The sequence below is a fragment of the Chroicocephalus ridibundus genome, chromosome 8 (genome assembly GCF_963924245.1).
Source record: "Chroicocephalus ridibundus chromosome 8, bChrRid1.1, whole genome shotgun sequence".
NCBI lineage: Eukaryota > Metazoa > Chordata > Aves > Charadriiformes > Laridae > Chroicocephalus > Chroicocephalus ridibundus.
Window position 1 is genome coordinate 31505807 of NC_086291.1, and position 26133 is coordinate 31531939.

At 44.3% G+C, this 26133-nt stretch overlaps 1 protein-coding gene across 1 annotated transcript in view; it reads left to right on the top strand.

Annotated features, from left to right (window-relative positions):
- NOTCH2 (notch receptor 2) overlaps positions 1–26133 on the top strand; it is a 91097-nt gene that overhangs the window by 59544 nt on the left and 5420 nt on the right. Inside the window, exons 17-30 of the mRNA XM_063342901.1 lie at positions 2118–2346; positions 4805–5006; positions 8106–8259; positions 9242–9426; positions 10249–10381; positions 12460–12705; positions 15198–15310; positions 15861–16390; positions 17162–17509; positions 17756–17898; positions 18761–18971; positions 19531–19627; positions 20105–20273; positions 25477–25778. Of these exons, the coding sequence (XP_063198971.1) occupies positions 2118–2346; positions 4805–5006; positions 8106–8259; positions 9242–9426; positions 10249–10381; positions 12460–12705; positions 15198–15310; positions 15861–16390; positions 17162–17509; positions 17756–17898; positions 18761–18971; positions 19531–19627; positions 20105–20273; positions 25477–25778 (3062 nt within the window). The remainder of the gene's footprint in view (positions 1–2117; positions 2347–4804; positions 5007–8105; positions 8260–9241; positions 9427–10248; positions 10382–12459; positions 12706–15197; positions 15311–15860; positions 16391–17161; positions 17510–17755; positions 17899–18760; positions 18972–19530; positions 19628–20104; positions 20274–25476; positions 25779–26133) is intronic.

Consider the following 26133-nt stretch of genomic DNA (forward strand, 5'->3'; position numbering starts at 1 on the left):
AAGTGCTGTATCAAACCTTGGAGGAGTTCATAATATTGTAATTTTTTAATTAGCTGTCTCTTTAAAAGAAAAAAAAAAAACAAAAAACAAAACAAAAAAACCCACAAAGAACAATCAAATAGAAAGGAAAACCAAACCCAAACCTCTATTTTTTTATTAGCTTTTTTTTTTTTTAATTACCAAACCCAAGTCTTAAAGACTTTAGGTATGAATTTAGAGTTGTATTTTGCATTGAAAAAAAAATTTAAATTTGTGACTGCTGTCGAGAAGGATCCAAACAAGCCTGTTAGCAAAAGTTACCGTGGGAGACCCTAAAGCAGCGCTGCTGAAAGAACTTGTAAGACATCTGGCTCAGCCCGAGCTTTTGATTCCCTCTTTCTGAGCAAACAGGTATCGTACCAAAAACGTCACGTTTGTGCATGGACCCCAAGCTTTGCCTCCCAAAGCCAACCAAATTATTGCTTGTGCTGTTAGTTTTTTATGTGGGTGTCTGAAGATAAAATCATTTTTCAAGCGTTTGTCTTTCTCTCTGGAAGAGCTGGGAAATCTCTCTCTATTCCTAAGCGTTCTGAGAGCTGTGAGATTGATCCCGCGTTGTCTGTTAGGCAGCACACCCATGAGGTTGAAGAAGAATTTCCAATTACTGCCACAGCTGATTTCATTTAGCATAACAAAAACCTTCCACGGCTTGAGCCAAATGTCTTTAATCCAAGAAGCAAACAAGCCCTCCAACAAGAAGAACTTAGTGAGAAGTTGATACTCGAATCGCCTTTTTATGTCCGTAAATGTGCGGCACAGAAAATCAATGCGCGGCAATAAATGGCTGGCTGCCATAGAGGCAACATTTTATAGCTGCCAGGGGTCTTGCTTTGAATGTGCTTTTTCTCTGCAGTAGTCAGATGACCTTTAACTGGATGCAGGTGTGTCTCTTATAACACAATTTTTTATCATGTGAGCATATTTCTCAGTCAATAAATGAGCTTTAATTACCTTTCGCATCTGTTTTCTTCGTTTACCAATGAACAGAAGGATTTTGTACTTACGTTGAACTGCAAATTTTTTGGTGGAGTCTATTTGCCTTTTAAAGTTGTATTTTAGTAGTACTTAAAGATAGTCACAGATCCATAAAAAGGGCTCCGTAACCTTTTTTTCATCCCTCTTCCTGTCTCTCCTTTTCCTCCCCCCTCCCAGTTTTCCGCCCTACCTTCATTTACATAGGCATTTGGTCTAGGGAATGCAGAAACTGGCTTCAGAGGCAGTATCCCACAGAGGGTTGTGGGTCTTAAATCCAAAAGTGGAAGGAGCAGAGGAGGCAGAAATCACGGAACGGCAGAGCTCTTCCAGGCAGTACTTGTGGAAGTAGAAGGAATACAGTAGCAGGGGTTGGATTAGACTAAAAAATGGTGATAGACAAGTGGCAAGGTCGTGGTAGGGAGAAAGAAAACGTCAAGAAATGCAGAGGTGAGAAGAATCCAAAGTTGTGTATGAAGTTGGGAGCTTTTCTGACAGCCTTTCCCCAGTCAGTCTTTGATACTGGGAAAAATACCAAGTGCTCAATAACACCTTATTATATATAGTAAAATATATATATTATATATATTAAAATATATATTTTTTTATATATATAAAATCATGTATATAGTAATTTACACCTACACATTTGATTTGACTGGAGTGCTTTCATGCTTAAAACGAAGCACACAAGTTCTTCCGTGTGTTGAGCAGCATCTGGAAGAGAGAGAATTGTCTGCATTCTCTTATGAATGAGGTAATGAAGGAGAGACAGTTGCTGTGCTGTTTGTATTGTCTTTCTCAGTAGGCATTTATCGAAAAAGCCAAGTTTGAACTTTAAAGCAAGAGCCTTTGGATCTGGTTTTGTTCGTTTTGGCTGACCAAATCCCAGCAGAGGAACCTTTAGGCACTGAAGCTTGGCCTTGATCCACACCTTCTTGTGAATTTTTTATTGATAATGCTTTGGGATTATTTCCTCCATAAAGTGGCTCAGAAAAACTTGTCAGTAGTCTGTCACACTCAGGCTATGTGATACTTATTTCCCCAAAAGCTGCTACTCTAGGCCTGACCTTTGACTGTTACCCGTTTTAACGTTTCTATCTTAGATCCCTGCCAAAACGGAGCTTCGTGTGTGGATGGGATAAACTCTTTCTCATGCATCTGCCTCCCCGGATTTCATGGAGATAAATGTCAAACAGATACCAACGAATGCCTGAGTGAACCCTGCAGGAATGGAGGCACCTGCACCCACTACGTCAACAGCTACACGTGCAAGTGTCAGCCTGGGTTTGAGGGAACCAACTGCGAGAACAACATCGATGAATGCACTGAGAGGTGAGAGAACTTCCCTGTGCTGCTGCACTGAGGAGCCACACACTGTCTGCTCCTGCCTTGAAGTCAGTCCTGCTCAGGAGCAGTTTTTAACGATGAGCATCTGGGTTTCCTGCCTTTTGTCACCGAGATGTGCTTGTGATTCATGCAAGGAAAACTTGCTTACCTTGTGCAGGATACCAGCTGAAAGACAGTTGCCTGCCAAAGTTGGTCTTCAGTTTGCACGACTAGTTAGGAGCTTAGTCCCATTATAGGAGGGAATACGACAGAGTTTAACAAACGTTAAGACAGTAACAGATGCTAGCTTGTTAAGACATAAATAATTTATATTTTTGTAAGACCATTATCATATGCGGAGGGGAAATAATCGATTGGTTGTGAACAATGTTGAGAAATACAAAAGCTGCAAAAATGGAAGCGATGGCCAACTCTCAGAAAGGCAGGAAAAATAAATCAGCCCTGAGTTGAGTTATTGACTGCCAATAATACGAAGAATCCCCCAGGAGGGAACACTTAATCCACAAATTCTGTACTGGAAAGGTTTATTCATCAGTGATCTTCTAATGCTCACAAGTTGGATGTGGCTTAGCAGCATTGAGATAAAACCTGAGGGCTTTCTGAGGGGGGAGGGAGGTGTGGAACTGAGTTAAAATGCTCAACAGCTGGTCCTTACATAAATGGTTCACTTGGTAGTTTTAAAAGCTCTCTGAGAGTTAACCCTATGTACCCATCATCTGCCTGCATATTTATTTTAGGCTTTGTTAGGATTGATGAATTAACTTCAGATTCTCAAATGGAAAAAATTTCTAATAAAGCTTGAGATGGTTTAAAAAAAACCCAACAAACAAAAACAATTAAAAAATAATCTTTTCTAATCTAGTTACCAGAAACAAATAAGATGCCTAAATGCAAAGCTCTTCGTAGTCTGATGTGTTTTCTGCACACAAAGAAAAGAGCTTTCTTATCTTTGATAAAATTGCAGTTGTGGGGGAGGAAGTATTTTAACATCTTCTGCTTAAGAACTGGATTGTGTCACTGATGAGGGTGTGTTTAATTTGCACAACAGTTGTTTAATCAAGTGAAATATGTTGGGTGTTTTAGCAGAACGCCTGGTTCTTCCTTGAGGTTTGTCCTGTTTTTGTTTTCGTTATCAATCAGGACAGAAACCAGTCTTGCAGGTATGAATGAGGGATGTAGCAATTTTCAACGCTCTGCCAAGCTAAAACAGTCACACCTTCTCTACCAAAATTTCCTGAGCTATACTTAAGAGCGCCGTGATGGTTGGCTAATTTGAATTCCCTTCAAATAATTCTTCCGTGTCTTGTGTGAGAAGCCGCCTATGAGACAGTGCCATCTTCTTTTGGACATGGGTACCTGATCTCAGTGAAACATGCCAAGTGACTGACAGTTCCTCTGCCTTCTCTTCCCTGTTTTGCCACGAATGTAGACCGTAGTTTCTGCTCCTGGTAAAACAGAATTCATCCCACAAGGCAGAGGAACGTCTCTAATGAATAGGTTATTGTTGACATCTCAACCGTAATCACAGTCAGAATTTAGATACTCAAAACTTGCACTGAAAGTTCCAGAAGGTGAGTCAGTGGCTTCTCTCGTGGAAGTACCCTTTGACGGTGCGCAGGACAGATAACAAGCATGAGTTCGTTTTGTGTACTTTATCAAACTGATTATCTTGAGTCTGATCTAGGGTTATTTTCAGAGGAGCAGGAGTTTCCAGGCAGACGTTTCTTTAGAAGGAAAAAGGAGTCAAATTTGCATGAGGCATCACTTCTCCTAACTTTCCCAGTCACTTCTCCATAGGACACCTAATCTGGCAGAATTTCTTATGAGGAGAAGATTGGGGGGGAATAATTCCTTTGATCTGAATTTTGCCAGGGCATGTATGAGTAGTTTTACAAATCAAGGACTTAAGGTTCTCATGAGAAGAGGAGGAAGGAATTTAGCAATACCAATACTTTCACATGATTTCAATGAAGAACGTGCTTGTGTTTTGCATGTTACAGAAACTTTTTCCTTGAGAAAACGTACCTGTTACTCCTTTGAAGCTTTAAAAAAAAGGCAAATTGTTTTCTTTCTCATAATTTGTAATACAATTGTAATTTGTATAAAATTTATCAGTTTGAGCAAGCCACACGCCTGCCTGGTACAGTGCTGGTTGTGGTCACATTGGGGCTGGGAAGATTTCATTAAATAAGTTAACTCCATCACTAATGACTCATTGAAACCCTGCTTTACTTTTTTTGCCTGCCAAGGTGAAAAACAGTGAACTGGAGTCCCCTTGAATTGCTGTCAGCTGATTTATGCTTCTTTAGCAGGAACTTGATGGTGGTCAGAAGATCCTGTAATCTGATTTTTCTCTCTCATTCCAGTAATGTTTATGTGCTGTGTTGGCTGTGAGCTTAATTGCATTTTGTCTCAGTTTACCTTTGTTCTCACTCTCTTGCAGCTCCTGTTTCAATGGAGGTACTTGCGTGGATGGCATCAATTCCTTTACTTGCCAGTGTCCGGTGGGATTTACGGGACCCTTCTGCCTCACAGAAATCAATGAGTGTGATTCACATCCTTGCTTGAACAAAGGCTCTTGTGTGGACAGCCTGGGCACATACCGATGTATATGTCCTTTGGGTTATACTGGGAAGAACTGTCAGGTGGGTGACACTTTCTCAGCCGTTTTGCACAGGGCACTGTCATTAGAGCTGTTCAACAGCAGAAGTGACCGGCTTAGATGTGAGGTACCAAATCATAGAATTGTTCAGGCTAGAAGGGATCTTAAAGGTCATCTAGTTCCAACCCCCCTGCCCTAGACCTCCAACCCCACCTCCCACCAGACCAGGCTGCTCAAAGCCCCATCCAGCCTGGCCTTGAACACCTCCAGGGATGGGGCAGCCACAACCTCCCTGGGCAACCTCTTCCAGTGCCTCACCACCCTCATAGTAAACGTGGCAGAGCTCTTGTTCCTTCAGATGTGGTAAGAGGTGGTTGGCCTGTTAGCCCCAGGAAAAAGAAGTCCAGCGCCTCTGTCTAACAGAGCAGGCGCCCCCATTCAAACCTCTGGAAATTGAAAATGTCTATTTGCAAGAAGGAGAAAAATGCTTGGTGATTTATGAGGACAGGTGTCATTGGAATGTTCTAGATTACTTTTCTTCTTAAATGAAAAACAGCTGTCAGCTTTGAAAATGGCTGCATTTCATTTGAAGCATAGAGTTGTCCTGATGGAAGGCAGAATCCTGTATTAAAAAAAAGGGCAAACAAGCACAAAACAAAAGGCAGAATATTAGTCTGATTAGCAGGACCTTAGAATCATAGAATCGCCCAGGTTGGCTGGGACCTTTCAGATCATCAAGTCCAACCATCAGCCTAACTCTGACAAAACCCATCACTAAACCATGTCTCTAAGCACTACGTCTGCCCGGCTTTTAAATACCTCCAGGGACGGTGCCTCAACCACTTCCCTGGGCAGCCTGTCCCAATGCTTAATAACCCTTTCAGTGTAAAATTTTTTCCTAATACCCAGTCTAAACCTCCCCTGGCGCAACTTGAGGCCGTTTCCTCTTGTCCTATCGCCTGTTCCTTGGGAGAAGAGACCGACCCCTGCCTCTGTACAGCCTCCTTGGTTTAACTGGTTTATTTTTTACAGGGAGGTGTAAGTTATTCCAGGTTGATTGAAGATTATTTTCTTTTTCCATAAGACGCCAGAAAATGTTTTGGGGCAGTAACTGATGTGATTGTCCTGTTCCCGACCTCACTAAAAAGCTCTAGCCTTCCTTGCAGACTTCACTTCAGGCAGTTTACAGTTTTCCACAGTTGAGCATAAGCACTGCAAACCCAGGCTGTAAATGAGTGACCAGTACCTATTAAAAACTTTAAACTTGGCGTATCGCAGTGGAAACAGAATGCTGATTTAATTTTTCAAATCAGAGGTGTTTTTTTTCTTTTTATTCTGTGCTTATCAAAACAGCAGGAAGGATTTGAGGCTATTTCTAGCTGTGGAACAGTAAACACTCTATTGGCTTCCTCCATCGGCAGTCTTAGTGATGCCATTGAAAAAGAAAAAGATGTGAATTTTTTAAACTGCTGGAAAACCCTACAGTTCTGTAAGAATTTTGCAAGTGTCTTTTGTGCCAGTGTGTCTTTGTAAAGCAGTGGGTGTTAGAAGAAACGTTTTAGTGGCAGTGGGGGAGGTGTTCTTCCAGTAGCGTGTTGCTAGACATTAAGTTGTCAGGTCTGCTTCTAGGTATTGCTAATGGAGGAAGTGAATGCAAAGTAATGAAGTGATAGAAAAAAGCAAGCCCTCTGCTACCCTAATTACGCATTCTGGGCACACGACTTAAACCTCATTGGGAGAATTAGCATTGTGAGTGATCATAAAGTACTGCGAAGTTCAGTAGTTCCTCTTCTGTTATGTTTGCTTTGTTTTCACTTGAGAAAAGGATTATGTTCCTGTCCCCAAATTAAATGATGTGGATTCTCAGAAAGTCTGCTTTATGTTCGGAGAAGCTGGATCATAATGTATTACCCATTTTAGACAAGGAATCAGAACTTTCTAAATTTACAAGCACTGTTCAAAGCTGTATTGGGGAGATTTATAGATTACAGCAACACTGTAGTTCTTGTCTTAGTGGTAAACTGGCTTGACCTAATTAGCAAAGCTAAGTAAGCAGAACAAAATCAGACAATGATTCATAAGTTATAGAATTTGCATGTAAAACAGTCAGCTACTCATTACAAATGCAGAAGCAAGAGGCTCAGTGTTTTTTCTTCTTCACGCTCAACTACATGTGATAAAACTTCATTCCAAGTTTCTTTTTGGTTGCCTGTGAAAGCACAGATTTTTCTACTTTAATCTTTGTGAGGAGACGGTTTGCATCTGAAAAGCAGAACTTTCTGCAATTGAAATGGCATTTTTGCAGCCAAAATTCACTACTGCTCGCTTGAAAAACCTCATCCTTCCCGCAAGTCAGCTTGAAATCAATCAAGTAGCTGTATTACTTTGAAGACCAAGTGCTCAAAAAGGAAATGATGGTTAGTGGCTGGTTTATATTAGGTCAGACAGAGTTATTTTGGGTCCTCACTCCACTTTCATATGATGATTTACTGAGTTTTAGTCTCTGTTTGGAAACTTCGTTTTTACAGAAGGAATCAAGAAAAGCAGTATATCTTGTCCTGTCTTCTGGTTCATAAAACAGTTGTGGGGTTTCAGCTGAATCTTCGAAGACAGGAAAATTCAGAGAGAGCAAACGGGGCCAAAAGCAGGTATGGTGAGCTAGTGACAGGAAGGAAAAGCAAAGATCAAAACGTGAAACACATCCGTCATCCTCAAAAAGCAGTGAAGATGGGGGGAGTCTGGGAAAAGAAGGGGCACCTGTTACTGTTGATTCCTGGAAATGTCCTACTAATGTGGAACCAGAAGTCTAGGCTGAAAGAATTTTCTCAAACCCGTCCAGCCAAAGATGCCTCTGCATAGCGTGGTGCGAGGATGAGCTTGTTCTTGAAATGTTGCTGCCATCTGGGCTTTACTTATCAGTAGGTTTGCTCTTTCCTGGGCAAGTGAGCTCTTGAGACTGTCAGTGAAGCACCTGCCTTAGACTTGGGAAGTACTGTCCCTTCCTTTCCAGTGCCACATGGAACCAGTTTTGCGGAGCCTAGCTTCCTTTCATTGCTCCTTGAACTTGTACTCCGAATAGTGTTTCCTACTGCTCTTGCCATACATCATGTTGTGGTTTTTGGTTTTTTTTTTTTCTCTCCAGGCACTTATGGATCTGTGCAGCAAGTCTCCCTGTAAGAATAAAGGGACGTGTGTCCAGAGCGGAGCCCAGACTCGATGCGTCTGTCCACCTGGCTGGACTGGCGCCTACTGCGATGTGCCCAATGTCTCCTGTCAAGTGGCAGCTTCACAAAGGGGTAAATAAGTATCCTCTGTGCTTTAACTGAAAACATTTCCACATGCATCGTTAATCTGTGCCTCCTTTTCCCCATACGCCTGTGAACGCAGCACGCATTGGAAATCCCAGAGAGCTTTGCATCCAGCTGGTTGATCGTGATCACTTCTAAGCTAGAAAACTCTCCGCAAGGCTGCATTTGGGAGTCAAGGCTTTCTTGATTTCTGACATAAGAAGCTAGCTTCTACTTTAAAAATACTAGAAAAGAATTAAATATTTTATGAAGTCTCGGAGTTTCAGTAATACTGTTTTACACGGCCTGCCTTTTTGGAAGATACATTGACTATTTATGCCTTTCTGCTAAATCCCAGGCAGGCCAGGTCTAAGACATGTTGTCCTTGTACAGGAAAGGCATCTTGTAACTCATGATCTTTGTAAGTCTTTTCGCAGAGAGTACTGGCTACTAAAATGTGCTATTTAGTTATATAGGTAATACCATGGCCCCCCGGAGTAGCAATTTCCTGCTTCAGTTGATGCCCATGTAAAATATTTGGGGTTTTAAACCAATTTCTTCCTGGAGGGCGGCTTGTAGCCCAGACTGATGGACAGTGTTATGCCATTCTCAGTCTAGGAAATCCAAACAAGCAGATTCAGTGTCAAAGAAGCTCCCATATCTTTTGCAGACGTTCTGTGTACAAACATTGAACCTTTGTACTGCAACAGTAGTACTTCAGATGTGTATTCACCAGCCAGCGGTAAAATCATACAGCCATACAGATACTTCATGCCAGTGTTGATGCTGATGATCCAAAGGGGACAGAGCAGTGACTTCATTTGGAAGCCAGTTGTGGTTCTGACCCACTGTAATTTAAAGACTAACTCTTCAATTTTTGAGTTTCAGCTTTTCAATTCATTGTGGCTAACCGTATTCATTCCGGGCTGAGCTACCAATGCCGTCAGCGAATGTTTTACATGTTTGCTTGCTTTCTTTCGCTTTGTTTCAGGAGTCACGGTGGACCAGTTGTGCCAGCACTCTGGCCATTGTCTCAATGCTGGAAACTCACACCGCTGTCAGTGCCAGGTGGGTTACACTGGCAGCTACTGCGAGGTGCAGCTGGATGAGTGTGACTCCAGCCCCTGCCAGAACGGTGCTACCTGCCGGGATCACCTGGGCGGATACCAGTGCGAGGTAAGGCGTGCTGGTTTACTGGGAAGAGGTATAAATATTTAGAGCGTTGCAATGCAAAGGAATCAAAAGAAATCAGAAACACGTGCTTCCAACAGGGGATAAGAGTAACCTGCTCCTAGAAAGAATTTTTAATTTAGCTGTGGCAGAAGCGATGCGCCCAAGAAGCTTTTAAGATGGAATTAGAGCTGTGATCGTAAGGAGGTGTGGTTGATGGCCATTTGAACTCCTTGCCTCTTTGGAGTTCTTATCTTTAAAGATGTTTTGCCCAAGGTGTGGTTTATATTAAAATATATGTAGAATGCAGTAAAGGAATGTTGTATTCTCCTTATTTGATGGGCTAAGTATCCCTTGCCTTTCAGGGTGGGAGAGCATTCCACTGCTTTCTGTTTCCTACAGCTGATGCAGAAAGCAATGAAGACCATGAGATTATGTTCTGTCAGCCTTCCTAAGCTTCTCAGAATGGTAGAACACCTTGGAAGCTCATGCCCAGAAGGAAAGGATGAGTTTTAATGTAAACCTTAAGACAAAACGCTTAAGCCAGTCTCACTGCTAAAGGGTGTCAGGATTTAATCTCTGTATTTTACAGGAATAAAGTCACTCAAATTCAAACATGCAGCATGCTGCTGAGCAGCCGCACGATCAAGTTGTGTGCTTCAGCTGGCTGGCTCTGCAGCCCTTGAAATCACTTGCAGTTGTATTAGCTACAAAAGCAGCCATAATCTGTCCCATGGAGGGTTCGTTTTGTCAGCGTTGGCCTTTCTCAGATGTCTGCTAATGTATCCGTTAGGAGAAGATTATTCACACTTATTTTTATACTGGCAGTGTGTGCCTGGATACCAGGGTGTCAACTGCGAATACGAAGTGGATGAGTGCCAGTTTCAGCCCTGCCAGAATGGAGGAACGTGTATAGACCTCGTCAATCACTTCAAGTGCTCCTGTCCACCAGGAACTCGGGGTATGAAGCTCAGCAATTAAGTGAACGTTACAAGAGTGAATTTTTCTTTCTGACTGCTGGTTTCATGACGCAGGGTCTAAAGGGAACGCATTATTTTCTTTGAAGAATGTTCCCAAAGTGCACTGAATCCCTTGAGATACATATTTTCTCTTTAAAAATAAATGCTGCTTTTTTCTTTTCTTCCTTTTTTTTTTTTTTTTTCTTTTAAAGGAATAGGTCATGACAGTGTCCTTTGGGAATGTGTGATCCATCTTTGGCAATGGGGATGGACTACATTACCGTTAAGGTCTCTCCCAACCCTATCTATTTCGATATAGTAAATCCAAGGTTTCTTTTTGGCTAAGATGCTGTGAAATAGCCAGAAAACTTGCTTAGTTCTTGCATAATTTCCAACCTCCTTTACTTGTTTCAGTTTTGGCCCTGCATTGTCCTCTGTCCTAGAGTCTTTTGTGGAAGAGGAGTTTAGTGCCTCTAGGCTAGCTTAAACTATTTCAGCAAATTTGAGCTCTTTTAATAAAAGCTCTTTCTTTAAAAAAAAGAAAAAAGGTCCACAGTTACATAATGGTGGCTTTCAGTAAGTATGGCTCCACAGCCCGGTTAATGTCGTCTTTCTTGAAACCTAACCTTCCATTTCCCTGTTACATCTGACCTGACGGCCCCGACTTCTACCTTTGCAAATATTCAGGATTGCCCGTTTCAGGCCATCAGTGAATGCTTTCTTCCTTGACTTTTTTCCTTAAGTTTGATTCTCAAGTCAGTTAAAGATTTTACATCCCTCTCAACTTCCTTTTTCTTTCTGAAGTGCGTCATCTGAACGTAGGCAAAATCTCCGGATGTGCATCAGATAGAACTAAATTCTTGGTTCATAAAGTAAATTTAAGTAAAATTATAAAATAATCAAATATATTTGCCTCCTGCCCATGCATATTACCAGTTCATTCACTTTAGTGTGGCTGTCAGCACGTCTTCCCAGCCTGGAGAAGTGTTTATTTCATTGTAAATCATTGCGTTAGCAATTCTTCATGTATTGTTCTTAATTTGGTCCTCCAATTTAAAAAAAAAGAGGAGTTGCTTCTTATGTCTCTACATCAAAGTGTGTGTTTATGTACCAATTTCTGCATTGCCAGAATCGCTGGGTTGTACTAAAACGCCCATCCTCCTTTGAGAGGTTCGGAATGTGCTGCTTTTAATTCTCCGTCTTTATTTGTTGAGATGAATTACTTTTTGGATGTGACAGTTTTTTCTTTTGTAAATTAAAGTAATTAGAAAAAAATTATATAATTACTTATGGTATCAAGGCTTAGCTTTTGTCCCTGGCCCAGTGTGAAATGAATACTTTATTGATGCCAGCATAAGCATCCTCCGTGTTTAGGTGAATGGCTTGACTTGCTCCGGATGAATCAGCCGTGTTAAAGGGACAAAACTCCTTGCTCTCAACTTACCCTCTATGTCCCCTTTTCTCCGTTTTACCATGTGGTGAAGGCAGAACCAGAGCCCAGACGGCCCCTTGAAAGGGAACCCTGTAGAGAGAGGGAGAAACTGCCACCCCCAGCCGGGAGTTTACTGCAGGTCCCCAGAAGTCAAACAGCAGGCACGACGTGCTGGCCAGGAATCTGTGGTTTATCACAGTTGCCTTTTTTTTTTTTTCTGTTGATTTGCTGTTGCTTCTTTTTAACGCTGTCACTACAAGTGCTCTTTGCCGAGTTTCGGGGTTCCCGCCGAGTTAAATGAATGGTGGGAGGCTTGCAGCCTTGCGAGGGCAGCACGGGGCTCTCGTGTTCAGTCGCCGGGCTAAATTGAGTGCGCCTCTTTTTTGGTTTTGTGTTTTTAATTATGGTCTTAAATCAAGTCAAGCACGAAAGCTGCTAAATACCAGTATGACCTACCATTGAGAAGAGGCTGGATCTAAAACACATGCTCCCGAGGTCTGATCCGAGGCTGGCTGAGCACGTGGGCTGTGGGTTGCGTTAAGCTGGGTTCTCTACCTGGTTTTATCTGGGGCTGTGTGTGAAGTAGCCTTAAAACTTGAGGCCATGACACTGTATCCTCAAATTGTTGCTTTTTTACTGTCTCGGCAGGCCGCTTCTGTGAGGAGAACGTCGATGACTGTGTTTTGGACTCAGGAGGACCCCGCTGCTTTAACGGAGGGCAGTGCATTGACCAGATCGGGGGCTACAGCTGTATTTGTCTCCCAGGCTTTGCAGGCGAGCGATGCGAGGGAGATATCAACGAATGCCTCTCTAATCCTTGTAACCCTCGTGGAAGTCTGGACTGTGTTCAGCTGATAAATGATTATACATGCATCTGTCGTAGTGCTTTTACTGGTGAGTTAGTCGTAAACATGCTTCCAATTTCAGGGTAATATCTTGAAAAATGGTCATTCTTTCCCTTTCTGGCAGTCATGTTATCTAGCCACTTCCCTTTACAATATCTAATTGTTTCCCTACACCATGTCTCAGTTTTTAAACCAGTCTTTCTTTTAAACCTTCTAAGAAATTTGGCTTCCAGAGCTGTCTCAGACGAAGGAATCTCCTGAGACACTTGGCTGCCAGGATTTTTTTTCCTGTGGTACTCTTCTCTCCTTCGTAATTTCACATTTCTAATGTTGGAAGTGTAACTGTTGGCGTGTCAGCTTCTCCATGGCTTTTCCTTTTGCAAAGCCGCATATGAATTTTCTCTATAAATCAGTGTCATGGTATCCACAATTAGCTTTTGGCCTCCTTTTCTACTCCTTGCTCCCTTTCTTTCTTACACGGGTGATGTGGTCAGAATGGAATACTCTGTGCATAGGCAGACTGTACATTCCTAGCTTGGTGATGTGATCCTTCCACAGTCCTTTGAATCACAACTTTGCAAGAATTTCATGCTGCGCAAACTTATTTCTCACTCTCTCTAGATCTCTTCTTTGTTAGTGTTGCTGCTATTCTGCTTTCTGCCTCCCACTGGGCATAACTTTGGGCTAATGGTCTCCAGATGTGTCTTAACTTTCAGCTTTCCAGTTTCCATGTCAGTTTAACTTCTTATGTATTCAGTTTTCCTCCGTTAAAGCCTTTCACTTTCCCTGCTTACCACTGACCCTCTGTGCATGCTTTACCAGTAGTTTTTACTCTTTTTTTTTTCTTTAAATTTAAAGATGCTGTGATTTTCCACTAAATTTGTGATTGTCAGATGCAGAGAAATCACAGAAACAATGCATTTGCGGAATTCACGTAGTAATTTTTGAATGCATTACCTAGACTGATGAGAGAAGTTCCTAACGGAGGAACGTTTGAGGGAAGTGGAGCCAGGCTAACTAGAGGGACACCAGTGCAGGTCATCAGAGAGGTTTATTTTTAAGCTTGCTTTTATGAATTATGCCTCGTGTCGCTTCTGGCTCTCGTGGAAGGGTTGCTGGAAGTTGCGACGTGGGGAGGGCGGACCTGCCGCACCCTGGGAGGAGCAGGGAGAGCTGCTGTGTCTCAGACATGAAATCTGTCTGGAAATGTTAGGCACAGAGGGGGGTAAACATGCTTCTTCCTCTAGCTGTTCGTCTTCTGCACATTCCACACTGACCCTTCTGTCTGGGAGGGGATGGGGTGGCTTTGCTGTGGTTTGTGACTGACAGGGTGCCAGGACTCCGTGGGCCGTCCTGCCCTGTCTGCTCCTGTCTGCGAGCACTCAGTCTTGGCCACACATGTGTGGAGACTTCTATTAACTTTTTCCGTGGGGGTCCAAGTCACACTTAGGTCATCTTCATCTTTTTAAAGTCTGGTGTCAGAGTTTGACTCTGAGAACTGCTGCAGATGCTAGTCAGTGCAGTGGGACCTCTCTGTCTAGCTGATCAGTCTGAGGAGAGTCCGATTCCTTCTCCTATTCACTCATGTTGCATCTGGTCCTGAGGGTTGTTCATTCATGGTTAGAGCGTGGTTTGCCTTTGGACTCATTGAGCATCTCCCAAAAAGTAAAGAAGTCTTAGGAACGCCCAAATTGGTGTGATACATCACCTTCATCCTCTATGCCAAGATGACTTGGGGATGACAACAGCAGCAAATTCTGTCTTCATGATGGGTCACACGTATGCAGCTCTGGAGTCCTCAGCACAAGAAGGGCATGGACTGTTGGAATGGGTCCGTCCATGAAGATGGTCAGAGGGCTGGAGAATCTCTGCTGTGAGGACAGGCTGAGAGAGCTGGGGTTGTTCAGCCTGGAGAAGAGGAGGCTCCGGGGAGACCTTAGAGCCCCTTCCAGTACCTAAAGGGGGCCTGCAGGAAGGATGGGGAAGGACTCTATCAAGGAGTGGAGCGATAGGATGAGGGGTAACAGTTTTAAACTGAAAGAGGGGAGATTCAGATTAGATACTAGGAAGAAATTCTTTCCTGTGAGGGTGGTGAGGCACTGGAACAGGTTGCCCAGGGAAGTTGTGGCTGCCCCATCCCTGGAGGTGTTCAAGGCCAGGCTGGATGGGGCTTTGAGCAGCCTGGTCTGGTGGGAGGTGTCCCTGCCCAGGGCAGAGGGATTGGAACTGGGTGATCTTTAAGGTCCCTTCCAACCTGAACCATTCTGTGATTCTATATTATTGAGGAAGCAGACAAGGCGGGCTCTCTGCAAATACCCCTTGTGAATTCTAGGGTTCTGCCTTTCTCTACCACTACTTAGGCAGCTACTTAAAAAGCATGTGTTATCTGAAGAGGTTTGCCCTACCTGTTCTGAGGGGAAGGTCCCACTGGAGCATTTGGCTCATTGGCTAGTCAAGGGAGTGTTTTGCTTTGTGATAGCTTTTTGTTGTGCACACACACACATTTCTCTGCTCTCTTCTCCCTGTGTGTCTACATCTCAGGTCGTCACTGTGAGAGCGTAATAGATGTGTGTCCCCGGAAGCCTTGTCAGAACGGAGGTACCTGTGCTGTTGCCAGCAATATGCCGGATGGCTTCATCTGCCAGTGTCCTCCGGTAAGCGCCGTATCCTGAAAAAGAATTGCCTGCCTCAGATGTAGAGTTCTCTGGCTACAGTCTCATTGGTTTCACTGCGCCACTGTAGCTGAAGATTATCTTTTCTGTGCTACTTGCAAAGCTTTACCCGCATCCTTTAGTTTATCTACTTAGCTGGGAAACCTGGGCTTCCAGGTGCCCTGGGAGGGTGATGCTGCCTGTTGTTACCCCAAACAGTTCCGCTGTTGAGGCAGAATAGCTGGCTTCTCTATCTTAAACCTAGTATTAGACTTCGACAGTTTTTTTGCTATCCTGTTCTTTGTGCTTACTGCAAGATTCCCCTTGTTCATGGCTCTTCTAAGTCCATTTCTAAATATAACAGAGCCTTGTAAGTTCCTAGTTTATCCCTGAGGCTAGATCCAGAAAATCATGGCTCCTGCAATGAGGCTAGAGGAACTACGGGGGGAGAAAGGGTTTGCACGTGACACCTTGCCTCCAACCCTCAGAGCATTGAAGTATTAAGTTTGTGAGCCTGATTGTTTTGCTTTTTTTTTTTTTTTTTCCCCTGTAGGGTTATTCTGGAGCAAAATGTGAATTCAGCAGCCACAGTACTTGCGGACAAGTGAAATGCAAGAAGGGGGAGCAGTGCATCCAGACATCTTCTGGTCCACGCTGCTATTGCCCCAAGCTGTCTGTGGGAGAGGAATGCCAGACAAACACGGGTTGTGCCAGTGCCCCCTGCCAGAACGGTGGAAGCTGCCACCCTCATTCTCAGCCTCCTTACTATTACTGTCAGTGCCCTGTTAACACCCAAGGCAGCCAGTGTGAACAGCCCGTAACTTTCAGCCCGGAGCCCCGAGGATGTTTGGATTCCCAGTGTGCGGAAAAAGCAAAAGACGGCTATTGCGATGAAGACTGTAACACTCACGCCTGCCAGTGGGATGGAGGTGACTGCTCCCTGACAATGGAAGATCCTTGGGCCAACTGCTCCTCTTCATTGCGCTGCTGGTTGCTTTTCAATGGACAGTGTGATGAGTTCTGCAACACACCCGAGTGCCTGTTTGACAACTTCGAATGCCAGCAAAATAGCAAAACATGCAAGTAAGGCTTGATCCCGAGAACGGTTTCTCTGTGTCGCTAATACATCTCCTGCTAGTGCTTTCAGTAGTTGGTATGCTTCGTGCCTGCTGCTTCCATCTCTTCCATTGTTTCTGTTGCTGAAAGTTTGGCGTCAAGGAGTTTCTGCTGCTTTGTGTACTTTTCGTCTATTGTTTTATAAAAGAAGTTCTGGAATTTGTATGCTGTGAACTAAGTTGCCAGCCTGAGCAATGGTAATGTGTTAACCTGCTCGATGGATGTGCCTTGCTTTCTGCAGAAATGTAGATAGGAGGCATCTCACTTTGTACTAGATTTTAGTCCTGCCTCCTGTTCTGAATTTCACTCCGTACCAGAAATACCTGTATTTTTATCCCAGCTGTATTTGCTACCTTTGGATGAGTTTTCCAGCTTGTTTGTCATGGCACTTCTTCCTCTTCTGTTTTCTGTGATAAGTGCTGCAGCTTTGCTGGGATGATTCTCCCTCGGTGAGGCAGGAGGTGTTATAACTTTATCTTAGTAAACGGAATAAACCATTCTCTTCCACTGGTACCAGAGTTGAACTGCTTGTTCTTGAGGTGTTCTGTGCTTTCTACCACCCTGCAGGATTGCAAGCTTATCCTGGGGTTATATTTCTTCTCCTTATATCCTGGATATGAATGTTATTTTACCTCAAATGATTATGAAGAGTGTCAGGCCTTGGCCCCTAGACTGCAAGGTGTACTGTACAGAATGCGTATGTCCTATGTGCTGCCTGTAACCCTTTCGCTGTTCTAGGTATGACAAGTATTGTGCAGATCACTACGCAGATGGCCGCTGTGACCAGGGCTGTAACAGTGAGGAGTGTGGCTGGGACGGCCTGGACTGTGCTGGTGACAAAGCTGAGAAGCTGGCAGAAGGGACCCTAATCATTGTGGTCTTGATGCCTCCTGACGAGCTGCTGGGTGACGTTCGCAGCTTCTTGCGCACTTTGGGGACTCTTCTGCACACCAATCTGAGAATCAAGCTGGACTCCCAGGGAAACCCCATGGTATTCCCATACTATGGGGAGAAATCAGCAGCACGAAGTCGGCGATCGCTTGCGGTCATTCGCAAGCACAGAGAACTAGAGCAAGAGGTCATTGGGTGAGTGGATGCCTTTGTGTTCCTCTGGCCTTGTTATGCTGGTAGTTGTTGCTTGTGGGTATCTGGGGCGCTCTAGACCTTCTAGGGCTGTAGTCTAGTTGTTTGGTTTTTTTTTTTTAATAGGGAGATGTAAAGCTATTGAGCTGCCAAAGTCAGTGCTGGGGTGGAAGGATTAACTTAAAAGGCTGCAGCTTTGGCAAAAGTTTCTGTCACTGACTTTTGTGCCCTTTTACTGTGTCTGTGCAGCACCAGGGTGTTCCTGGAGATTGACAACCGTCAGTGTGCAGAGGATTCGGAGCAATGCTTTCAGAACACAGAAGCTGCTGCAGCTCTCTTAGCTGCTCAGGCCATCAAGGGCATGTTGCCCTATCCTTTCGTGTCTGTCCAAAGTAAGTAATTGCAGAGGGAAAACTGCTTGTAGAGGAAGGCAGTCAGCAAACTCGGGCTTGCAAAAATTCATGATCAGATTATTGATCATTGTCAGTATTTCTCACTGTTCAGTGTGGTTTCTGAGAGCTGACTTACTCATCCCCAGTTATAGAAGTATGTATGTGCAATACGCTTATATCTGGTTAGTAAGTAGTAAGGGCATTTAAGTAAGGTTACTAAGGGCATTTAAGTTTGGATCCTAGTCATTTTAATACCTGCAGAAACAATAATCTCTCATGTGCTGTGGCAGCGTGCCGTACACTGCAGTGATCTTGTCTGCACTAAAAATCATTCCTGTGCTCTAAGCCATGAATTCAATGAAAAAGGCGCCATTAGAGAGAAGGGATGGGGGACATTCCTCAGTCTACCAGATGTTTTCTCCTCTGGCAATATGTAATCCCTTTGATTTCTGCTCCCCTCTCCCTCAGTCTGAGGCTCAGCTGCAACGTTGGTAATATCACTATTCCTCGTTGGGTCATGCTCATATCGTTATGCAGGTCAGCTCTCTCTGCACTGATTCAGGGTGGCTGTCTTCAGCCAGCAGGACTCTTTGAGAAAGGAGCAAGATCTTCAGTTCAGCACTCACATACTCTAAAAAATATTTTGAGAAACCAGGATCAAGGGAAGCCAGAAAGACAGGATGTGTTCTAACAAAAGTTGCAGCAGAGCCTAAACTTCCTCAAGCCTTGCTCTAAATGCGTCATGGTGAAGAGATAATACTCTCTCTGAGGGGAAGACTCTGATTGAGAAAAGAAAATACGTAGGTTGAAGATCGTTGTCTCCTCCTTGTTAATCTCACTGTATTTTAACCGGAATTTTTAGGTGAACCCTTGTTACCACCGAAGACCCAGTTGCTTTACCTACTTGCTGTGGCAGCTTTGATCATCCTCTTAATTCTTCTCTTGGGTGTGATGATGGCAAAGCGTAAGCGCAAACACGGTTCGCTGTGGCTCCCAGAGGGCTTTATTCTGCGCAGAGATCCTAGTAATCATAAGCGCAGAGAGCCAGTGGGGGAAGATGCTGTTGGACTCAAGTAAGTTTGCATTTAGGCCACTGACAGTGTGTTCGTTAGTGTGTTAGAGGATTCTGAGAATGTGGTGTGTGAATCTTTCATTAAAGGCACTCAGCTCCGTAGAGAAAGCTGCCTTTTAAGCTAGAACTTCTAGCCTATTTCTCTAAATCTTAATACATCTGGTTTGGACAGAAGAACTTTAATTAACTGTAGTCTATAAAATCCTAGTAAGGAATCTGATCCTCCTGGCATAGGTGAGATGTTTGTAGGTTGATAGATGACAGTGCACTTTTAATACATCTAGCTCAGTGTTTTAAAGACATGACTCAGAAATAATGGAAAGTTTCAAAAGAAGAATCCTATTTATGCAGTTTTGGCTTTCCGCTGAATTAAACAAGTTTGCAGTTGTAAATGCATTTAATGCCACTGTTGGCTGCCTGAGATTTCTAATTTCTTGGTCCCTCTGTTTGCAAGCTACGAAACTTGCAAGCATCCCATCCTTGGTCTCTGCAGCCTAGTCTAAGTACCAGTAGCAGCACCTGCTCAGCCTGCAAAGTGACATGCTCTTCTTGTTTGTTAGAAATCTCTCAGTCCAGATACCGGAGGGGAACCTGGCAGATTCTGGACCAACTGAACACTGGGCGGGTGATGGTGGACCTCAGCCAAAGAGAGCAAAGGTAAGGAGCTACAAGACTTGAATATTGCCTGAAATTGAAACTGCTAGTGAGGAGGACAGCTGTGTTTAACTTCCAGAGTATGCCTCTTGCTCAAAACCTCCCTTCGCTTAGGGGTTTATAATATGAAACTAATGATATCTGAGGAGCAAATCCTCGAGTGAGCACTGCCACCACAGACCAGTAAACCAGGTAACTTCTGTTCTGGTGTCCTCTCCCTACTCAGGCCCTGCTGCATCAGAAGGGAAGGGAAGGTTAATGATAGTGCAGTGTCTTGCAGTTCAGGCCTGGTAATATATGGTGGGAGTGTGAAAGCTGAGAATGCAAAGCAGAGGTAAATGTTCGTTAGCTTAAAACAAAACAATAAGAAAAGCAAAAAAAACAACCAAACAAAAAACCCCAACAAAACTAAAAAAAAACCCAAGAACTTTCAGTTCTTGACGAGCCTTTTGAAGCAACTGCTTATTTCCTTGTGCTCAGGCTGAAGATCAAGCCTTGCTCCCGGAAGGGGATGAGCAGATAGATCAGCGCCAGTGGACACAGCAGCACTTGGAGGCAGCAGACGTCTGTGGGAGCACGTCACTAGCCCTTACACCGCCTCAAGCAGATCAAGAGGTGGATGTTCTGGATGTCAATGTCAGAGGGCCAGGTCAGTACCCTGAGAATCCGTGTGTCCTGCCACCCAGCCACTGATCTCCCTCCCCTGTCTCCAATGGCTGGGATTGCTAACGTTTAAAAATTATGTGGAGTATACAGTAACACCAGCAGAAATTTTATGGTACTCAAGGAAAGCTCATGTGCATTCCAGAAAAGAAAGCTGGAGATTGGATCATGGTCTGTAGCACATGGAATATCATGTAACCAGGAGAAAAAGAGTTCACTTAGCAAGAACCTGTAGGAACTACAGTTATAGGATCTCCTTGGTAACAATGCATGCCTAAAAGATATTGTCAGAATGCCATTGGGACAGAAATTTGGAATGCGTAGTTGTGCTGGAAATAACCCCAGCTTCTCCAGCTGGATCACTGCAGAGATTTATGCCAGACTTCACTGAGGACCAACTTACGAGGGTTTATACTTGAGGTGTCTGTTATCTGGGGTGGAAGCGAGGATGGCCTTTTCCTGTATAAAATGACTTCTGGCAGACAGTATACCCTGATTAGCAGTGTGTGAGACATCTGTGCTGGAACAGAGCGGCAATGCAGCACATTGTTAATTATTTTTTTAGTTATTTACTGATTTATGTCCTCAGCTTACAGTGATCGACTCATGGAATTTGTAACACAACTGTGAATTTTGAAGGAGACTTCTGTAACACGCACACAGGCGTGCTCTCTTTCAGTCTCAAATTACTAGATGCAGTAAGAATGCTCTGCTGCATTTTATTTATAAAAATAAGTGTAGCACTAAAGCTGCGTAACCTGGTAAGGGACTGGGAGGGTCATCTGGTAATAACAGATTCCTGTGTTCTGAGAGGAGAGAGTTGACCAAGAATTTTATCCCGGTTGGAAGAGCTGCAAGCATGGCTCTCGTTCATATGGAGAGAGGTGATTCTGATGATATTGCTGCAATTGTTTTTTATTGTATTTTGTGGGAATATTTCCATGCAATTTAATAATGACTGGGCCCATTCTCTTAGTTTCCTTCTATTGTCTTTTCTGCTCATTGACCCGGTAGCTCTCCTAAATGCAAAGCACAGGGAAGGAGGGATTTCTGTGTAACGAGTGTGAGAACGTAAACCATCAGTTTCTGCCAAATTTAAGCTTTTCTTTATTTCCCCAACTGAAGCTTCTAGTTGTGTGGCAGGGTAAAAGCTTTCCAAGTGCAGGCAGTAACATTCTTAAGACTTTGGACTGCTTATTTTCAAGTTCACTCAAAGCTTTTTTCGACGCTAGCAATGGACTAACACTGACCTGTGAGTTGCTTTCCTGCTGTACAGATGCAACCGTGAAGCTTGCAGCGAGCTGCTGTAAGCTGTCCCCCTCTGAGGCATCGGAAGCGAGCAGCTGAATTACTGTCAGGGGAAGAAATCATTTTAAAAAAACTCTGAGAAGTGTTGGAGGAATGGGATAGCAAGGAGGGGCAGGATTCTTCACAGTTCAATGTAGCTATTCCTCTGCCCTGGCCACCTTCCTCTTCCTTTGCAGGCAGAGGGAATAAATAGGCGCTTCTGAGAGGCAGTTCATGTCTGTCTCAAGAGGAATTCCTCCTGAAGACTAGATGGCTCGCGCTCCAGTAATGCTTCACTGCTCCTAATTACAAAGGGTGTTGAGGCTGACTGACTTGGGTACAGGTGTCTGGGCTGGAGCCATCTGAAACTGGGCGAGTTAGATCCTGGCCACAGGTCCAGGTGGCAGGTAGAACAGTAGAGAGAGGGAGAGGCAAGTCAAACCGCCTCGGTGTGCCAAGGGATTGTTTCCTCTCTTAATCCAGCACTTTCTGCTGTCTCTCGAGTTTAGGGGGATCCAAGAGGTCCAGTCTCTTACAGAAGTGTTGCCTAGAGACTTTGCCGGTGGGTTCTTTACATCTCAGCTTTCAGTATGTTGTGCCTGTATGAGTCCTTCAGTTGTACCTGCCTGGCGAACTTCTGGCTTTACCATCTCACTCTTGAGTTTTACATTTACTCGAGGGCTGTCTTCTTGAAAGACAGCAAACAGAAGATTTTTTTTTTTTTTATATAAAATGCTGCTGTCACCTTTGTCTCCTCACGCTGTTCTTTCTCTGTGTCCCCCAGAGTGGTGAGGACATTCTTTTCACTGGAGTTATTGTGAGTGTGTAACCAGGGTAATGCAATTACAGGCATAACTGGTAACACCACCTATAATTAAAACTGATGAACTGTCCCTATTATATGCCCCTCTTTTTCAGTTACTAAAACTTCAGTGGTTCAGACTGGAATTTTCCATGCTGTGTGTCTGCCTCCAGCTGGATCCTTTTGGGTTCTTTTCCAGCTATTTCAGAGAACAAGCTGGAAGGAGGAAAAAAGACATTGTGTCCCTGGCTGTTTTTTTTTCTAGTAGTCCATCAAGCGCTTAATTGTGATGGTCTAGCTGGATGTGCTCTTTGCTAGCCTCAGAAAACTACCCATGTGGCGCCAACTTACAAAGCTCTGAAAAGAGCTGCACATACCTGAGAGACTTTTCGGAGGGCAATAGCTAATTTTTCCAAGGATTTAGTACATACTATAGCTGTGTCCCTGCAGAGCGACTAGGCTTGATCCATCCAGGACAACTGCAGGGATTGAGCAAGCGAGACCTTTCCTGCAAGTGGTTTTCCCAGGGCTGTGGTGCTGGCGAAAAGGAAAAGTCCTTTCTGTGCTCCGTCTCTCTGCTCTTTGTGTCGGGGCCGTACGGAGGAGCCCACAGCCTGACTTGAATACTGAGAAGTATTCATTTGGGACAAGGAAGCAGAGCCAGCGGTGGGAGGGAGAGAAGCACAAAAGGAGGTATAGCCTTGGCTGAGAGGCAAGAGGGTCTATAGAGAGGACTGGATCTTGGAACTGGACCCAGGCCCGTACGTCAACGCTTCGCCGCCGTCCAAAAAATCCTGAGGAAGTAGCTCGGTGAAAAGCCTGTGTCTCCTGTGGTTGCAAGCCGCTAGGAGGAGCAAGAATGCTGCTGCCAGCCTGCCTGGGAAGCAGACTTGGAGGCCACAGCCCTGCTTTCTGCTGGGGCTCCACACCGTTCCCGGGGGAGAACGATAGGTTTCTACAATTGTATTGCATGAAAGTTTTGGAAGTGCTCTAAAAAAAAAAAAAAAAAAAAAAAGAAAAAGAGAGTGTTGGAAAAGCCTGGCGATCAGAATTTGGGAAGTGGGTCAGGGCGTTAGAGCTCTGTATGTTACTTTCAATAGAAGATCATCATCTTGTTTCTGTGCATAGAATCCTAATTCTGCCACACGGCTTTCTGCAGGCCTCCCACACTTCATTCAGTGTAGATGGTGCGCTGTAGATTGAGAGTTTTGCAGACAGGGAAGCTGTTTGTAGGGTCTGGGAAGGTCCCCTGCTTGTCCATGGAATAAATCAGGCACTTGCTGAAAGATTGTCTTGAATTTCTGCTGGGAGAAGTAGGATTTGTGTTCACCTTTGCACAACTCTGGTGGGGTCCTTAGCACTGAGTGACCCACTCCTGCTGCTGTCTTAGTCCCTCTTTCTTTCTAGGTGCCTGTGATGTGCCTGGAGTAGAGCAGTAAAATCAGTGAGCAAGCATTAGCCTCTACAGTTGAACTCTTTGTTTTTAGGTAGTGAATATCTTGTAATGTTCAGAGTCTGCTCAAACGGAAGCGCTTGGCATTGGATGGGTTGCTGAAAATATGTGGAGATGTTTTAAATCTTAATTGTACTGCATTGAGGCGGGTATTAACAAGGGTGAAAAATCAACACCATGAGCTAGTCTTCCTGACCGCCCTCTCTAATCAGCAGAGGGAAAGGGAGGTTCATCCAAGGGAGCGACATTCAAGTAGAGATTTGGAGGAGCCTTTCCCTTGCAGTGACAATGCAGGAATCCTGGTTGGATGAATGCGAACTTAGCTTTTGTGGTTGTCATAGAATCATAGAATTGCCCAGCTTGGAAGGGACCTTTCAGATCATCGAGTCCAACCATCAGCCTAACTCTGACAAAACCCATCACTAAACTGTATCTCTAAGCACTGTGTCTGCCCGGCTTTTAAATACCTCCAGGGATGGTGCCTCAACCACTTCCCCGGACAGCCTGTCCCAATGCTTAGTATAGGACATAGTAGTATAGGACCACTGTAGATACCTCTCAACATGTTTTGTTGCTGAATTTCTGAATACAGAGAGTCCTTCCATGAGACTAAAAGGAGAGCAATGGCATTTACTACTCATCTAAACATACCTTAACATCTGCTTAGCCATCTGATAGATTATTGGCGAGGTATAGGTTCCAGTTGTATTTCTGACTATGAAGCCATAGTTCCATCATTGTCCCATCAGTGTGAGCCCATCGCTGAAGACTTGTGGAGAGACTTGTGGAGAGACACGAGCCCAGTATCTTCCAAAGCACTCAAACTGTGTGAGACTTCCAGCAGTTTGTATCTGTGAGCAGTCCGTGCTGTGGTGGAGGGGTGCGTGGGGAGCAAGGCGTTGTGCGTGTGGAGGATGCTCCTGGTACAGCAGTGACTAATACTGGGTTGGATCCTGTTCCATAGTCCCTTCCTGCATGGTGTGCGTCTGTGAAGGTACGGAGTGTGCTTGAGCAGTTTGTTTAGGGCTCTGGTCACGGGCGTTATTAAAAGCGAGATGAGGTAAGTTCAGGCAGTCATCCTGTGGCATTTTTCAGCTTTGAGTGCTTCACTGTCACAACTTCAGGATCCTTCTCACGAAGACCTTGGTGTGTAATAGATATGAAGGCTTTTGTCTGCGCTTTGCTTCAGGTTAATATCTGCAAAATGCCACCAGTAGTCGGTGGCTAGTTGTCCATTAATTTTTCTCTGTCAATTGTTTCTTTTCCCCAGGTACGTGAATCCACGTGAATAGTCATCTGAAGTCTTTGGTTTTTATAGCCCTTCCTTCTCTCTAGGAATTTAGGTAGCCTTTACATTTTGAGGAATTTTTTCACTTCAGCAGCAAAGTTTTTTGCTTTATAATGATCTTACTCATTTGAGAAGTGTCTTAAGTTCCTTTGGGATTGCAGTAGGTTTTAAAGCCCTACTTGGAAGGAGAACAACTCGCTAACCCTGTTGGGCTTTAAGATCAGGGAGCAGCTCTGGGTTGCAGTGGTTGAAGGGATTATCTGTAGCTATAGGTACTCAAAGGGGGAGGATTGTCAGAGGTTTTCCTTTCCTTTGCTGTCACCGTCAGCACCATCACAATATCATCTCTTCTGTTGCAGACGGATGTACTCCGCTTATGTTGGCATCTCTGCGGGCGGGCGGCTCCGATATCAGCGAGGATGATGAAGATGCAGAAGATTCCTCAGCAAATATAATAACGGATTTGATCTATCAAGGCGCCAACCTGCAGGCCCAGACAGACCGCACCGGGGAGATGGCACTGCACTTGGCAGCCCGTTACTCAAGAGCAGATGCTGCGAAACGTTTGCTGGATGCTGGTGCGGATGCTAATGCACGGGACAACATGGGACGGACTCCCCTGCATGCAGCTGTAGCTGCTGATGCCCAGGGTGTCTTCCAGGTACAGCAACTGAAGAACCCCTTTTAGAGCAGCTGTGCTCTGTAATTATATGAGCCTGGCCAAGCTGCGCTCTGGTCACTCACAGCCTTGCTCTCCTGCCTTCCGCAGTGTGATGGCCAGGTGAAACTGTATTTTACATCCAGTTTCCTCAGGTATTCATAGCCTGAAGAACTCAGCATGCTTGAATCATCCGGCACATATTTATTTGTTCTGTTTGCCTTTCGCCTATGATCTGGGTCCTTGCATTGCAGTGCTCAGGCTGCTTTTTCACTATAAAGTTTTCTCTTGAGTTTCTGCCAAATCCTCAGTTTTGGTCTGTAGCGGTGTTAAAAAAAAATAATCTGTCTTCCTGTGT